Source organism: Dipodomys merriami, unplaced genomic scaffold, assembly GCF_024711535.1.
Source record: "Dipodomys merriami isolate MVZ:Mamm:240054 unplaced genomic scaffold, mDipMer1.0.p SCAF_307, whole genome shotgun sequence".
NCBI classification, from domain to species: domain Eukaryota; kingdom Metazoa; phylum Chordata; class Mammalia; order Rodentia; family Heteromyidae; genus Dipodomys; species Dipodomys merriami.
The window spans coordinates 1,287,250-1,303,759 of NW_027204571.1; the positions used below are offsets into that span (position 1 = coordinate 1,287,250).

The 16,510-nt window shown below is 47.6% G+C and overlaps 1 protein-coding gene across 1 annotated transcript; it reads right to left on the reverse strand.

Moving 5' to 3' along the window:
• Positions 1 to 125: 125 nt before the first annotated feature.
• On the reverse strand, positions 126 to 11,913 carry LOC138840952 (diablo IAP-binding mitochondrial protein). The gene is made up of 6 exons (XM_070041404.1): positions 11,808 to 11,913; positions 11,243 to 11,369; positions 6,066 to 6,197; positions 5,039 to 5,149; positions 4,783 to 4,879; positions 126 to 915 (listed from the first exon to the last, which is right to left on the reverse strand). Exons 1-6 carry the CDS (start codon positions 11,903 to 11,905, stop codon positions 719 to 721), a joined length of 762 nt encoding a protein of 253 aa, XP_069897505.1. The 5' UTR covers positions 11,906 to 11,913; the 3' UTR covers positions 126 to 718.
• Positions 11,914 to 16,510: the final 4,597 nt, after the last annotated feature.

A 16,510-nucleotide genomic window follows, 5' to 3' on the forward strand; every position in this document is an offset into this window, starting at 1 on the left:
CATGTATTGAATGGGAGCAAATGCGGCTGGAAACGCATGGGGAGACCCTGCTCACGTGGGACCGAGGATGCATCTTCCTCGGGAGGCAGTAGAGGAACTCGAAGCAAGCAGACGGGAGGCCTGGGTTAAGAGTAAGTCGTGTTGAAAGCACCAGGTGACATCGCATTCCTTCCTTAATAACACTCATTGCCTCCACCTGAGCTGTCTCACAGGGCCGTGGGGCCGATTAAAGAAGGTATTACAGAAACACTTAAAGAGAAATCTTGAAAACTGGATGGGCTCCCCCTTTCCTCCAACTCTCATCCCTCCCGAGGGAGCAAATACTAAATCATATTTGAAAATCTGAACAAGATTAAAAACAGGCTAAACAGCTGAGGAACGTGAGGGTGACAGGAAAGCCCCTCTGGCCCAGGCTGATGAAATGCTCTTGGGTGTGAGGTAAGATCAGCCAGAGAGAGCAGCTGTGCTGTGGGACGTTTTTGGGGGGTGTGTGCAATGTTAAACAGGGTACAGTGCCCCAGGGCTAAGAACCAGGTCCAGGAAAAGCAGAGCCTGCAGGGGAAGGGGCCGGGCACTCGCAGCTCACAGGGTTTCTGGTCTAATCGGCCAGTGCAGGACCAGTGGTGTCTTCTCGGTGCAGAGCTGTGCCCGTGCTGGGCACATGGCATCCACCCCTGCTTTCCCCATGGGGTGGGTAGATGGCAGCTGGCTCAGGCCCTCAATCTTCCCGCAGGTAGGCCTCCTGCTCCTGCTCGGCCCTCTCGTCCCCTACCTCCTGTGTCTTCTGATGCAGCTCTTGTGTCTGCACTTCTGCCAGCTTGGTTTCTGCCTTCTGGGAGAGCTGGCGCACTTCCTGCACCTGCGATTTCACCAGCTGGATGTGATTCCTGGCAGTTATAGAGGCCTGGTCTGCTCCTGCCAAAAAATGGAGCAAAAACTGAGCAGGACAGGGCAGAGGGCACATGTGGACTTGAGGACAGCAAGGCTCTGTGATGAGCATCTGAACCTCGCTGAGGCTCGTTTTTCTCAGACCCTCGGACCGTCTTTCTCCTCAGAGACACCTCGGCCTCTAAATTCAGTTCTCCATTAAAAAAAGAAAAAAGAAGCTTGGTGCTGGTGGTTCATGCCCGTAATTCTAGCTACTCAGGAGGCTGAGATCCGAGGATCATGGTTCAAAGTCAGCCTGGACAGGAAAAGTCTGTAAGACTCTTATTTCTAATAACCACCAGAAAATCGGAAGTGGCACTGTGGCTCAAGTGGTAGAGTGTATGCCTTGAGCTGAAGAGCTCAGGGACAGTACCCAGACTCAGAGTTTACGATCAATTTAAAAGAAAAAAGAGAAAGATTTAATTATGTAGTTCGGCTTCTTGGCTCAGCTTCCTGAGTGAGGGGATTAGAGGCATAGAGCAGCACACCAAGTTAAGTAGGACGCATATATGGTGTGGGTAACAGTCCTGGGGCTTGAACTCAGAGCTTGGTCACCGTTCCTGAACTTATGCATAAAGTTAGTGCTCTACCACTTCACTCATAGCTCCACTTTTTTTTTTCTTATCTGAAATAAGAGTCTCACAGACATTCACACCTGTCCAGGCTGGCTGGGAATGATGATCCTCAGATCTTGGCTTCCTGCATAGCCTAGGGATTACAGGAGTGAGCCACCAGTACCTGGCCATGGTGACTTTTAATCTACTGTAAATAACCTCAAGTCATGAATCACGGGCAGTTTTTCTGCGTTGAGCCGTCACTGTGCTGAAGGCATCTACATTTAGAAGTGACACTAAACTAGGTTTCTTTTTTAAGTGCTGGTCTGGCATCCATGCTTTGCTGCCCCCCACCATTATAGAGGTCCGCTGTCACTTTCTTTCTTTCTTTTTTTTTTTATGCCAACTGTTGGGCCTGAACTCTGGGCCTAGGCGCTGTTCCCCAGCTCTTCAGCTGTAGACCAGTGCTCTACCACTTGAGCCTCAGCCCCACTTCTGGCTTTTTCTGCTTATGTGGTGCTGAGGAATTACCTAGGGCCTCATGCATGCAAGGCAAGCACTCTACCACTGAGCCACCTTCCCAGCCCCCACTGTCAATTTCTGAACATTGGTATATACTTTCTGTAATGTAGGAATTGTTTGCTTGGGTTTTTTTGGCCGGTCCTGGGGCTTGAACTCAGGGCCTGGGCGCTAGTCCTGAGCCTCTTTGTGCTCAAGGCTAGTGCTCTCCCATTTGATCCACAGTACCACTTCCAACTTTTTCTGAGCAGTTTATTGGAGGTAACGAGTCTTACTTTCCTACTATGATCCTTGGATCTCAACCTTCTGAGTAGCTAGGATTACAGATGTGAGCCACTGATGTCTGGTTCTCTTCATAACTTTTTTTTTTTTTTTTTGTGCCAGTCCCGAGGCTTGACCTCAGGGCCTGGGCACTGTCCCTGAGCCTCTTTATGCTCAAAGCTAGCACTCTATCACTTGAGCCACAGCCCCACTTCCAGCTTTCTTTCTGGGGGCTTCACACATGGTAGGCAAGCACTCTACCACTAAGCCACATTCTCAGCCCTCTTCAGAAGTTTCATTTATTTTTATTTATTTTTCTTCTTCAGAACTTTTAATGTGAGCACTCTGAATCATTTCATTCTTTGGCTAGTACTCATACATCCTCCTCCGTCTTTTCTCCTTTTGACTTAATGTTGCTAGATGAGTGGAGGCAGTTTCTGATGGTCTCAGTGGCTCACATTTTTAATCCTAGCTACTCAAAAAGTTGAGATCTAAGGATCAAGGTTCAAAGCCCACCTAGGCAGAATCTTACTTCAATTAATCAGCCAAAAGCCAGAAATGGAGGCACTGTTTCAAGTGGTAGAACATTAGCTTTAAGTAAAAAATCCAAGTGAGAGCTCAAAGTCAAGAGTACCTAATAGGTATAATCAATGCCCAGGGATCCATCCAAAACAAACAAAACAAATCCAGAACAGAACAATAATTCCCTACCTTTGTATCATTTTTATGATTTAATACTACAAACTCTAGTCTAATATCCTGAAATGAGAAAGCAAGAGTACTTTAACTTAATTCCTTACTAACTTGGGCTTAAACTGTAATTTCTGTAAATCTACCTAGTTTGAGTTGAATCAGGTAATATGTTAATCTAAGGTTTTCCTCAAAGGACATTAATTAAAAAACAACTGCCAGACACTAGTGGCTCAGGTTATTCAGGAGACTGAGTTGGAGAATCAAGGTTCTGCCAGCCTGAACAGAAAAATTAAATACTTTTATGGGGGCTGAGAAGGTGGCTCAGTGGTAGAGCGCTTGCCTTGCATGCTTGAGGGCCTGGCTTTGATTCCTCAGTACCACATAAGTAGAAAAAAAAAAAAAAAGCCAGAAGTGGCGCTGTGGTTCAAGTGGTAGAGTGCTAGCCTTGAGCTGAAGAGCTGAGGGACAGCGCCCAAGCCTAGAGTTCAGGCCCCACGACTGGACCCCCCCCCAAAAAAAAAAAAAGAAAAATTATATACTTTTATCTCCAATTAACTACATACACACACACCCTCTCTCTCTCTCTCCCCCCCCCCCTCTCATTTTGGGTCCATTGGAAGGAAATATGCCTCAGGGGAAAAGCCCCCACAAGACTGCATTTCCTGTCTTGGGGCACTGAAAGGTGGGACAAAGCAAGCCTGGCTACTAGGAGCTTGTTGGCTGAGTCTCAGTCTGGCACTCACTATGCCATGGTGTCTTAAGTGTTCAGTTTCTTCAACTGGAGTGGGAATGAAGAATAGCAATAGCTATTTGTTTAACTTTTGGTGCTAGTACTAGAGTTTAAACTCAGGGCCTAGTGTTCTTCTGCTGCTTTTTTGCTCATACCTGCTCTTTACCATTTGAGCCATGGCCCCATTCCTGGCTTTTGGTTGCTTAATTGGACATTTGAGCCTCCCTGGCTGGCTTTGAACCTTGATCCTCAGATTTCAGTGTCCTAGGATGATAGGTGTGAACTACAGGTACTCAGCAATAGCTCCTATTTTAAAAGTGCCTGTATGCCCTTGTACACTATATGAATAAAAAGAAGTTCCTGTGAAGTACTTACCACAATGTGTGAAATAAGAAAAACACTCCATGACTTAATACTAGTTTGCCATCAACTGGGATTCTAATTATTATCCAATTTTGTATGTCATTCTATGACTTTTAGTAAGTTGTACAGATTTTGAACAAATGAATTGCTTCAATATTCGTACATAATCAGTTTTATTTTTCAAGATATTAGTGACCTCGCTTCTGTGGATGCTCTTTCTATTAAGCCATCAAGTGGTAGTGAACATACTGAAGGAAACCTTATAAGTTAGAGCCAAAATGGGTATAATTTTGGGATGGGGAATGTGCAGCTCTTGGTCATTTAAGACACACCTGCTACTTGTAAGTGGCCCTCGCCCTCTGCCTGGGTGATACATTTGATTTTTTTTGTTTTTTGTTTTTTTTATCTTTGAAGTGCTTTTAATTTTATTTTTTTTATTGTGAAAATACTATACAGAGAGGTGGGTGATAAATTTGTATAAATACAAATATCCAAGAATTCCTTGGCAGAAAAAAAGTTCCCTACTCCTGAATGAGAACATCTAAAGTCCTCATTTTATAGCTAGATTAAGTCAAACAGGGTCCTTCATGTTAAAAGTCCAACCTTGGAAGTGGCACTGTGGCTCAAATGGTAGAATGCTAGCCTTAAAGGAGCTCAGGGACAGCTCCCAGGCCCAGAGTTCAAGACTCAGGACCGGCAAAAAAAGAAAAGAAAAAAAAAAAAAAAGGTCCCTACCAGTTTGGTATGCGGCTTCTGCTGCCATCTCTGAGAGACCAACTGCAGTCATCCAGGTGGTTTCTAGCTTTAAGTATTCTTGTTGTTTTGAAGTCATCTGTAAATTTAGCAAAGAGCTTCAGACAATACAAAGAGGTTTAGCACAGTTGAGTAGACTTATTCAAAATAGCACAATTAGGAAGAGTTATTAGATACCTTAATTCCATAATAAGCTAGGAACACTAATACAGAAATGACTAATGGGATTTTTGCTCACCTCAACTCTGGCTCCTATAATCACCTGCCATACTTCATCTTCCTCCTGTGAATTCATTTTCCCAAGCAAACTTGTATATTGCCGGTACAGAGAAACTAATGTATATACAGCCTACAAATACAGAATAAATAAGTCTTGGTAAAGTGAGACATAGGAGAAAGGTTAGTGACATTTACACCTTGAAGGTGTAAGTCCCACCATAGCCAACGGGCTCCAGTCTTTGTGGCTCACTGAAACTGCACTCTTACTGAACGAGGTAGAGCCACTGTTGCACAGCACTGCCATCACATACTCTGTGGGTTATTTACCAATAACCCTCTGGGACGAAAGTCCAAGGCCCTAAGTTCAAAACCCAGAACAACAGACAAACAAAATTTGAGGAAAAAGCTACTAAAAATATAGGTAAGTAAGAAACACATTTTTTGAGGTAAGTCTTACGATTTTTAAGTAGTCCTTACAGGGAAACCCTGATGGTAGGCGTGGTGTCCTTTGATCTCTGGGGAACCAGACTGAGGTGGACTGTACTATGTTACTGCTGATGGCTCACGCCTGTAATCCTAGCTACTCAGGAGGCTCAGATCTGAGGACTGCAGTTCAAAGCCAACCCAGGCAGCCAAGTCTGTGAGGCTCTTATCGCCAAAAAGCCCGAAGTGGTGCTGTGGCTCAAGTGGTAGAGCGCTAGCCTTGAGCACAAAGGGGCTCAGCGCAACAGCACCCAGGCCCGGGTTGGGCCTGGGGAAGAAAAAGATTTCTAGAAACATGTCCAGTGCCCAAGGGGAAAAAATAGGACTTAGTAAAGAGGACATGTGGGCTGGGAAGGTGGCTCAGTGGTAGAGTGCTTGCCTCGCATGCATGAGGCGCTGGGTTCGATTCCTTAGCACCATATAAACTGAAAAAGGTGAAAGTGGCGCTGTGGCTCAAGTGCTAGAGTGCTTGCCTTAAGCTGTGAAGCTCAGGGACAGCACCCAAGCCCAGAGTTCAAGCCCCACAACCGACCAAAAAAAAAAAAAAAAAAAAAAGGACATACCTTAGTATATTCAGTGATTGCTTCGATCAATGCATATGTGGTTTGAGAGAGAAAGGTAGAGGTGCTATCTGTTACCAAAGACACTGCCCTCCTCATTAATGCTTCATTACTAAGAGACTGAGGCTCCGATTTCTGAAAGACACAGAAACATTCTCATAAACACTGTCACTCAACTTCTAAATAGCTCAGAACTTTTCCATGCACAGCCAAGAAAATATTTCTCATGCTGCTTTAGTGTTTTTTTTGGGTCCGGTTGTGGGGCCTGAACTCTGGGCCTGGGCGCTTTCCCTCAGCTCTTCAGCTCAAGGCTAGCGCTCTACCATTTGAGCCATAGCGCCACTTCCGGCTTTTTTCTTTTTGCTTATGTGGTGCTGAGGAATCGAACCCAGGGCCTCATGCATGCAAGGCAAGCGCTCTACCACTGAGCCACCTTCCCAGCCCTGCTTTAGTGTTTTATGCTGCAATGGTACTATGTTCTTTGGGTAACTTCTTTTTTAAAGAAAGATAGTATGGAGAAATAATTCTAGAGTGTGCTATTATTACTTTAGATATTTTCTCTTTTAATTTTATTTACTATATTTAATTTTTGTTTATGTGGTCTGAGGAATCAAACCCAGAGCTTCATATATACTAGGTAAGCAATCTACCACTAGGCACTATTACTACTTTCATTCTTTTTTTTTTTTTTTTGTCGGCCGTGGGGCTTGAACTCTGGGCCTGGGCGCTGTCCCTCAGCTCTTCAGCTCAAGGCGAGCGCTCTACCACTTGAGCTACAGCGCCACTTCCGGTTTTCTGGTGGTTTATTGGAGATAGGAGTTTCACGGTCTCTCCTGCCTGGGCTGGCTTTGAACCGCGATCCTCAGATCTCAGCCTCCTGAGTAGCTAGGATTACAGGCGTGAGCCACCAGCGCCCGGCACTACTTTCATTCTTTATATTTACATTTTTATATAAAATGAGCATGGTAACAGTCACAAAATTACAACTCATTTATTAACAGTGTTACAGCAATATAAAAACATTTTCTGTCCTCAAAGATTTTAGGCAAGCAGAGGATGATGGAGGAGCAGAGAACTGAATGCAATCAAATACAACAGGGGCAATGGCAAGTCTACAACCCACAAAGAGGTATATATGGGCAACTACCAATTCTATGTTGAGGTGATAATGTGAATAGCTTCATAACATTGATACAGATTAAGTTGTATTTAAAAGTAAATGGAGCTGGGCACCGGTGGCTCACGCCTGTCATCCTAGCTACTCAGGAGGCTGAGATCTGAGGATCACAGTTCAAAGCCAACCTGGGCAGGAAACTCCATGAGACTCTTATCTCCAATAAACCACCAGAAAAACCGGAAGTAGTGCTGTAGCTCAAGTGGTAGAGTGCTTGCCTTGAGCTGAGGGGCAGTGCTCAGGCCCAGAGTTCAAGCCCCACGACTGACCAAAAAATAAATAAATAAATAAATAAATGGACAGGGGCTGGGAAAGTGGCTCAGTGGTAGAGCGTTTGCCTTGTATGAATGAGGACCTGGGTTTGATTCCTCAGCACCACATAAACAGAAAAAGCTGGAAGTGGTGCTGTGGCTCAAGTGGTAGAGTGCTAGTCTTGAGCTAAAATGCTGAGGGACAGCGCCCAGGCCCAAAGTTCAGGGCCCACGATCAACCAAAAAAAAAAAAAAAAAGTAAATGGACAACTATAGTGCTGCTGGCTCACAGCTGAAATCCTAGCTACTTAAGAGGCTGAGATCTAAAAACTGAGTTTCAAAGCCAGTTGGGGCAAATAAATTTGAGGATCTCATCTCCAACTAGCAAAAAATTGGAAAAGGAGGTGTGGTAGAATACTAGTACTGAGTGGAAAAATCCAAGAGACAGGCCCAGAGTTCAAGTTTCAGTATTGATGTGTACATACATACACACACAAAGAAATAGGGAAGAATGGGAAGATAAATTGACTGTAATGAGCAGCACAGTATTTGAATTCTTTACTTTGACCTCAGCTATTACATTAAAAAACAAAACCTGTAATCAATCCTAGCTACTCAGGAGGCTGAAACCTCAGGATCACAGTTCAAAGCCAGCCCAGGCAAAAAAGTCTGTCAAACTCTAATCTCCACTTCACCACCAGAAAATGGAAAGTGGAACCCTCATGCTGGTGGCAGAGCACTAGCCTTGAGCAAAAAAGCTCAGGGAGGGGCTGGGAAGGTGGCTCAGTGGTAGAGCACTTGCCTTGCATGCATGAGGCCCTGGGTTCGATTCCTCAGCACCACATAAGCAGAAAAAAAAGCCGGAAGTGGCGCTATGGCTCAAGTGGTAGAGCGCTAGCCTTGAGCTGAAGAGCTGAGGGACAGCGCCCAGGCCCAGAGTTCAGGCCCCACGACCGGACCTCCCCCCCAAAAAAAAAAGCTCAGGGAGTGTGCCCAGGCTCTGACTTCAAGCCCCACGAAGGACAAAAAAAAAAAAAAAAAAAAAAAAAAAGGACTAGCTGCATGATTCAAGTGTGATACACTTGCCTGGTAAGCTTGAGGCCCCTGATCAACCCTCAGTAACACCAAAACAAAACCTACCAGAAACTACCTTAAGAGTGATATGAATGATCCATCATCCAAGACTCTTTTCTTGTCAACAGAATACTTACTGTTCTTTGTTTTTGTTTTTGCTGGTCCTGGGGCTTGAACTCAGGGCCTGGGTGCTCTCTCTGAGCCTCTTTGGGCTCAGAGCTAGCTAGTACTCAACTACTTGAACCACAGCGCTACTTCTGGCTTTTTCTCAGTAGTTTATTTGGTGATAAGAGTCTCACGGACTTTCCTGCCCAGGCTGGCTTCAAACCACGATCCTCAGATTCAGATATCTGCTGCCTGAGTAGCTGGGAGTAGTAGGTATGAGCCCCTAGCGCCAGTGAAGTACTTAATGTTATTGGACCAAAGAACCCAATGGCTCTATGATAGACTCTGCCTTGTTTTTGGAGCTACTTGTAGACCCCCTCACATCAAACTACACGTTGAAAGCAGCAGTCAAGAATAAATCAAGAATTTTACCTATCACATTTATATTTCATTCAACTAGGCAATTATCAGGTACTTTATATTGAAGAGCTACAGAAGGAAAAAATGACACCTCTGTCATAAGTTTTCATAAACTACTTTTCCAATGTTAGTATCCTCAAACAGTCCAGATATTGTTTTTTTTCCAGATGATGAAATGGAAGCTCATAATAGTTATGTGACAGAATGGTTACACAGCACATCACACATCTAGCCCTCAAACCTAATTTTTTCACTTCTGTACCCTTTCTCTAATGTTCTGCTGACTCAGGGCAGTGCCACAGGGCTTATCATCAACTTTCCATCAAGTGGTTAACTTGATGGAACTTATCAACTGAACCATCAAGTGGTTAGGAAAACAATGGTGTTACTGGGAATTAGGAAAGGCTTTTAAAGAGAGGTGGGCCCTGGTAGGGAAGGCAGCGTCATAACAAGAACAAAGAAGGGAAAAACACACTTTTTGTCTACAAAGGATGCTAGTAATCTAGTCTGGTGGGCACAGGAAAAAGAAAGTGGCTGGAGTGGGGGAATGCAGGAAGAGGTTTTAGCTCTAACACACAATTCCGGTTTTGGAGAACACTATAGTCTAGGGCAATGACTAGAGGCTTCAGTCACATGGCCCAGTACTAGTACAAAAAAGTCCTTTGAAAGAACAAATCATCCCAATTGCTGGTGAAAATGCCCTGATGTTTAAAGTGAGGGTTTGAAGGCTAAAGACTCAGGATTATGCAGATGACAACAAAAATGAGGCAGTGTTCTGGGGCTTGTGCATGAGCCTCAGAAGTTACTGAAAACACTCACTGCGAAGTTAATTTTTTTTTTTTTTTGCTTATGTGGTGCTGAGGAATCGAACCCAGGACCTCAGGCATGCAAGGCAAGTGTTCTACCACTGAGCCACCTTCCCAGCCCTGCGAAGTTAATTTTATTAAATACAAACATTTCAGAATTACCTGGCTGGAATGGGCTTGCTGGTTCCCTATCTGTGTTTTCCATAAGTTCTACAGTTGGTAATTTTTTTTTTTAAATTAAGGTGCTACCTCCATGTCAACCACCTCCACTGAGATATCTCCTGATGTCTCTCCATCTCAATTAATAGCAGCACCATTCTTTTAGCTGCCTCTGGAATCTAAGTTATACATGTCATATACATGAACTACTTGCCACATATGGCTGACTTCCTATCTCCTCTGCTGTCTGCCTAGTCTGAGCCACTTTCTTATACTCACACAACAGCATATTATTCTTCCTAGATCCACACAGCATCCTTGTACAAAGCACACAATTTTCAGTTAACCCTGGGTCCCCATCTTCATTCCACCCCAGCCACATTAGCACCCTTGAAGTTCCTCAAACAGGTGTGGGCCTTTGCATTTAAGAATTCCTTCCAGAGCCTGGCACCGGTAGCTCACTCCTGTAATCCTAACTATTCAGGAGGCTTTGAGGGTCTCAGTTCAAAGCCTGCTGGGGTGGGAAAGTCCATGAGACTCATCTTCAATTAACCACCAGAAAACTGGAAGTGGCACTGTGACTCAAGTAGTACAGCACTCGCCTTGAGTTGAAGAGTTCAGCACAGTGCCCAGGCCTAGAGTTCAAGCCCCACAACAAGACCTCCTTCCCCCTGCCCCCACCAATTCCTTCTTTCTGGTCTTGGGAATGTGGCTCAGTGGTAGCGTGCATGCCTGGCATGCCATGCATGAAGCCCTGGGTTCGATTCCTCAGTACCACATAAACAGAAAGAGCCAGAAGCAGCACTGTGGCTCAAGTGCTAGAGTGCTAGCCTTGAGCAAAAAGAAGCTCAGGACTTGAGTTCAAGCCCCACGACTGGCCAGAAGAAAAAAAAAAGGAATTCCTTTCAGCTGGGCCATTTTACTTTATAATCATCTGACACCTAATGTTGATGAACAATTACTATTCTTAGCCTCAGGAGTAAGTTTCCTTCCCTGTTCAAATGGTGCTGATTACTGGTCCCACAAGCCTGAGAAGGGGTAGAAGGACTAAGTTTGGGGGCAAAAGCTGACAGTGATAGAATTGATGAAAATGTGAATATGAATACACCTGCTCAACTCTGAAATGATGGAGTAGAAACCAATAGCATAACGGGTGGGAAACAGCCACGGAGTGATGCGGCAGCACTTTACCTGAGCCACAGGCACGGCACACAGGGTTACACCGAACCCAGCCACCACAGCTTTGTGCCACGGTCTTACCAATTCTGCGAAGCAGCGTCTCTTGGAGTTAACCACCACAGGGACACACTGTCTGTACCTGCAAGCAGAAGTCCAACTGGTTGAGCCAAGTCTGCGGGCCGCTCCAGGCTCCCGCGCAGCGCCGCGGGGCCCGGCTTCACTCCGGTCGGCAGGCAGGGCTTAGCTGCAAGCCCAGGCCGGGCCCCGGCGCCTCTGCCGGTTCCCACTGGGAAGCCGAGCCGCGCGTCCCGGGCCGCCCCGCCCCACGCCGGGTCGCCGGCAGCGGGCTGGGAAGGCGGCCGGGGCTTGGGGGACGGAGTCACCGAGAAGCCACCGAGAGGGATCCCAGCCCGACCGAGGCCGTCCGGACTTCAGAGGGGGCGGCGCCGCGGGCCCGCTCCGCCGTCCCGACCCGGCAAAGGCGCGGGAGCGAGGCTGGCGCAGCGGGCCCGGACACAGCGCACTTCCTGTCACCCGCCCTGCCCACCCCAGCTCCACTCCACCGCCGCAGCCATACCTGAACAGTGTGGTTACGCTCCGCGACAGCCAACTCCTCAGAGCCGCCATCCCGCGGACGGCGGACGGCGGACGCACACGCCGGAAGTGACGCAGCATCGTGAGCGGCGGGAGGGGCACCGCCTCCTTCACCTGAGAGGATGTGGCCCCATGGCCACGCCCCCACCCGAGGATGCGGCTAGGATTGGACAAGCGGGGACGGAGGGGGCGGGACTCAGTGTAACGACTGTAACGGCCGCGCCCGGCGTCCAACGGCCGAAGCCTCCGCGAGAGGCGAGGCGGGGCCGGGGAGCGCTGGGCGGAGGCGCGCGCCGTGACGGGGCTGGGGTCGGGTCTGCCCCGCGAGCCGCGAGAAAAGTTGCGGGGTTAGCGGGGCCGCGCGCCGGGCCGGGGCGGGGCTCGGGCGGCGGCAGCGCTGTCACTTCAGCACCAGGAAGTAGGTGGTCCAGCCGGCCAGCAGCAGCGCCCCGAGGAGCACCGTGTAGCTGAGCAGCACGAAGGCCAGCAGCTCCCGCAGCAGCCGCAGCACGTGGAGGGTGGTCCAGGCCGGCATCGCCCTGCGGGGCCGGGAGACCCTGGCTCGCACCGCTCGCACCGCGGGACGCTGGTGGGGCGGCGCGGCCCGTGTTCCCGGTCGGGTCCGCCCCGGGGCGCCCGCCGCCCCCTGCATTTCCAGCGCGAGCGGGGGCGCCCGCCGCGGGCCCCACGGAGGCCCTGCCCCGGCCCGGCCCGGCCCGGCCCGCGGCCTCGGGGCGGATGACTGACCACCTCTGCCCTACGCTCCCGCTGTTTGCTTCTGCCCAGCCAGGACTGGGGCCTCCCGGGCGCCGGCCGTGAGCGCCAAGTTGCTCCGGGCTCGTGTCCTTCCCACCGAGCGCGGAGCCCCGGCCCGGCCCGGCCCGGCCCCGGCAGCTTCACCTCAGGTGGTGAGAATCCAACCCTGGACCTCCATCCCCAGTTCACTCACCTGGCCGTTTCCACGACTCCCCCGCGGCCCCGGCTCCGGGCTGGCTCGGCGGGTGCTGGAGGCTGGCCCGCACACCCCGGGTCCTGGCGGAGCTCCGGCCTCAGGCAGCGGCTGCACTCCACTGCTAGGTGTGGTCTGGCGACCAGCTGCAACCTCGGCGAGGTCCCGGCTCTCAGCGAGCTGAGCTCAGGCAGTCCCAGGCCCGCCCTCTGCCGATGTCACCTCCCTGCCCACAAGGATGGGCTGCGGGCGGGCGGAGGTTTGCGAAGCCCCTCACTGCAGCCATACACGAGGGGGCGAGTTCAAGCCCCTTCTTGTCTAAACATCCCAGGAGGATTTCTCATCGCGGAGTGCAGCCCCAGCAAAAACACCACACACAGACTAGAGCAAGAGCTGCCGTCCCAAAAGACAGGCAAGTGGGAGCATGCATGAGTGTACCCGAACCATCGACAACCTGGAGCTCCAGAGAGCCGGATTCTAATTTGCAAAGCGCCCATTAGCAGTTCACAGCCTCATCACACAGGCACTTTCTACTTCTTTCTGTGCCAACTCCAAGTGCAAGGCCAAGGGTGCCAGCTGGGAAAGCAAAGGATGCTTCCACAACAGTGAAGGAAAAGGAAGCACAAACTTTGTATTGCTTCTGATTATTTTACTTGTTCAAGATTTTAAAGACCATGTTTTTTAAACCTCTGAAAAGGTAGGCAGAGTGGACATCAGCCCTTTTATAAACATCATCATTCAGGAGCAAATGGCTCCTTAATTTAATCAGGATCTCTGATGATCAAATCATGGCCTCAGCCTAGGCTGGCTGAAAACAGGAGCAGGACATTATCAAGCACTCAGGAAGCCAGTGAGCAGTCAATTGCTTCCCCAGAGAATTGGTCATCTGAAAGGCTTCCAGGTCCAGCCTAGCCACGGGATGGAAAGGGTGGCTGAGGACTGTATCTCACCACACATCAAAAAAGGCCAGGCTTTTCAAAGTAGGCCTAATCTGTTCCGCTTTAACTCTTACATGCTTCAGATGCAAGGCCATCATGGGGTCTAGACTGAGCCTCTACTCAACCCCCAACTCTGAAAATATTTTGCTGCAAAGCTGGAGCTAGGAAATAGGACATGGCATGAGATTCATGTAAGAATCTGAGGCATGGAGGCATAAGACACTCATTTTGAAAGCACAAGACACTGTATTCAAACCCCAGTGACAACAAAAGGGTGAAAAACTTGAGAAATTTTACTTTTTTACTTCAATAGTCTGGCACAAATACATTTTTTTTTTTTGCAGTACTTGTGCAAATGAGTGTTCTTACCATTGCCTCTTGCTCAATTTAACAGCATGTCATCATTAAACCATATGATGGAATACATCACACTCTAGAGTACAATTTAGAGTTCAAATAAGTCTCTGTGATGCCTGTGTTCATTCCTATGCCTTGGCATCTTTTAATCTAGCCCCTCTGTCTGTTTCAGACACCTAGTTCATTTTGGTGGGGATTTTTTTTTTTGGGTAGTAGTATTAGGACTTGAACTTAGAACCTTCAGCTTCCTAAGCCATTTCCCTAGTCCTAATTTTTGCTGGTTTTCAGACACTCACTCTTCCTGCCCTACTATACTTAGTAGGCTTGCGGGAAGCTAGGACAATAAGGGTGCACTCCTGTGTTCAGCAATGCTTTGAGGAGTGGGTCTCAGGGACATTTTCTGCACAAGCTGACCTTGAACTGTGATCCCAACACAATCCCAGGCTCCCAAGTAGCTAGGATTACAGACATGAGACACTGGTGCCAGGCTCATTTTGGTAATATTTAAAAAGTATTTTTCTGTTGTATAGTGGTGTGTACCTATACCTCAAGACTCAGGAAGTTGAGGTGACTTTGACACCATTTGGGCTACAGAGGTAGATCCTGTCTCACAACTTTTGCTTAAAGTCAACTCCACCAAACACAAACATTTCTTCCTAGTGAAAAGCTAGCTTTTTGTTTTTTACTTCTAGGCTAGAACCTAGGGTTTCATGAATATGCTACTGAGCTAGTCTTCAGTGCACAACAGTGAACAAGACCCAAGCTAAGATGCCACGATAAGCAGTCCATTTCCACTGAGAACAGACTAGAATGGAATAGCATTCTCACTAATAATTAGATGTCCTCTTTTAATCTATTCTCTTTTAACGATTATGTGCTTGCTCCAGAGTTAAGCCACAGACCACTTGTCTCTCTGTTGGCTAATATTCAAAAGAGAATAAGACAATGGTGTCTATGCAGACTACTTTATGAAGGGGACTGCTGCTATGGAACTGTCTACCCAGCTAGACAAAAGTCCAGACGTGGGCTGGGAAGGTGGCTCAGTGGTAGAGCGTTTGCCTTGTATGCCAGAGGCCCTGGGTTCGATTCCTCAGCACCACATAAGCAAAAAGAAAAAAGCCGGAAGTGGCGCTGTGGCTCAAGTGGTAGAGCGCTAGCCTTGAGCTGAAGAGCTGAGGGACAGTGCCCAGGCCCAGGATTCAGGTCCCACGACCGGACCCAAAAAAAAAACAAAAAAAAAAAAACAAAAAAACAGTCCAGACGTGGGGTAAAAACTACCTTCTCCATGAATAAACTCACTGTTCACATACTCTTTCTCAGTAAGGGCACACACTTTGAGACAAAGAATTTCAAGTATTAAATGAACTTACACAAAGGTGAATAATATATAATTATCCACCATGTTCTATCTGCATACAAATAAAGCAATTGATGTTTTTAAAGTCTTCTATTAAATGCATTTTTAGGAGCTGACGGAGCTGTGCTGTGAGCAGGTAAGTATAGAATGCAAACACATGAGACTACAACTGGCTATCTGTTTGTAGGACAAGAACTGCAGCCAAGGAGGCCTGACCAGACTTGATCTGAGTCCCAGGAGCCAAAAACATTGCTGGACAACGCAGAGCTCATTCTTTAAAGCAGCTGAGGCTGGAGACTAATGAGGCCCAAAGGCATAAACTAATCTCCCTGGGATAACAAGTATTTTAAAAAGGATTTTTCTAAAACAAAAATGTTTTTCCATTTTGGAATATTTTCCCTTCTCAACACTGAATGTCCAGGCCAAATTACTCTATGAGAAATAAGTGTTTTAAACATTGCTCTGGCATTCTTCATTCTTATAACGAAGCGTTTTAATACAGAATTTCTTTCATAACCAGAATCAGAATTCCAGTAGTGAAAAATGGTGAGAGGGCAACGTAAGTGGCTAATAACAGTGGCTCTACATGGGCTAGCACTCTTAGGTGGGGACTGACTCATTTTTCTTTTCTTTTTTTTTTTGGGGGGGGGGTCCGGTCATGGGGCCTCAACTCGGCCTGGGTGCTGCCCCTCAACTCTTCAGCTCAAGGCTAGAGCTCTACCACTTGAGCCACAGCGCCACTTCCAGCTTTTTTTTTCTGCTTATGTGGTGCTGAGGAATCGAACCCAGGGCCTCATGCATGCAAGGCAAGCGTTCTGCCACTGAGCCACCTTCCTAGCCCCTTTATTTTTATTTTTTTTGGCAGTAACTGGGGTTGAACTCAGAGTCTTGTGCTACCAACCTAAGCCACCACACTTCCAAATCTTTGTGGGTCTCAAGTTCTTGTCAGGTTAGTCTGAACCCTTGTAATTAGGAAGATGAGTGTGTAACACCATATGCAGCAGCCATTGGTTGAGATGACGGTCTCATTAACTTTTTGCCCAGGCAATCTGCAATCCTCCCAATCTCTTCCTCCTGAGTAGTTG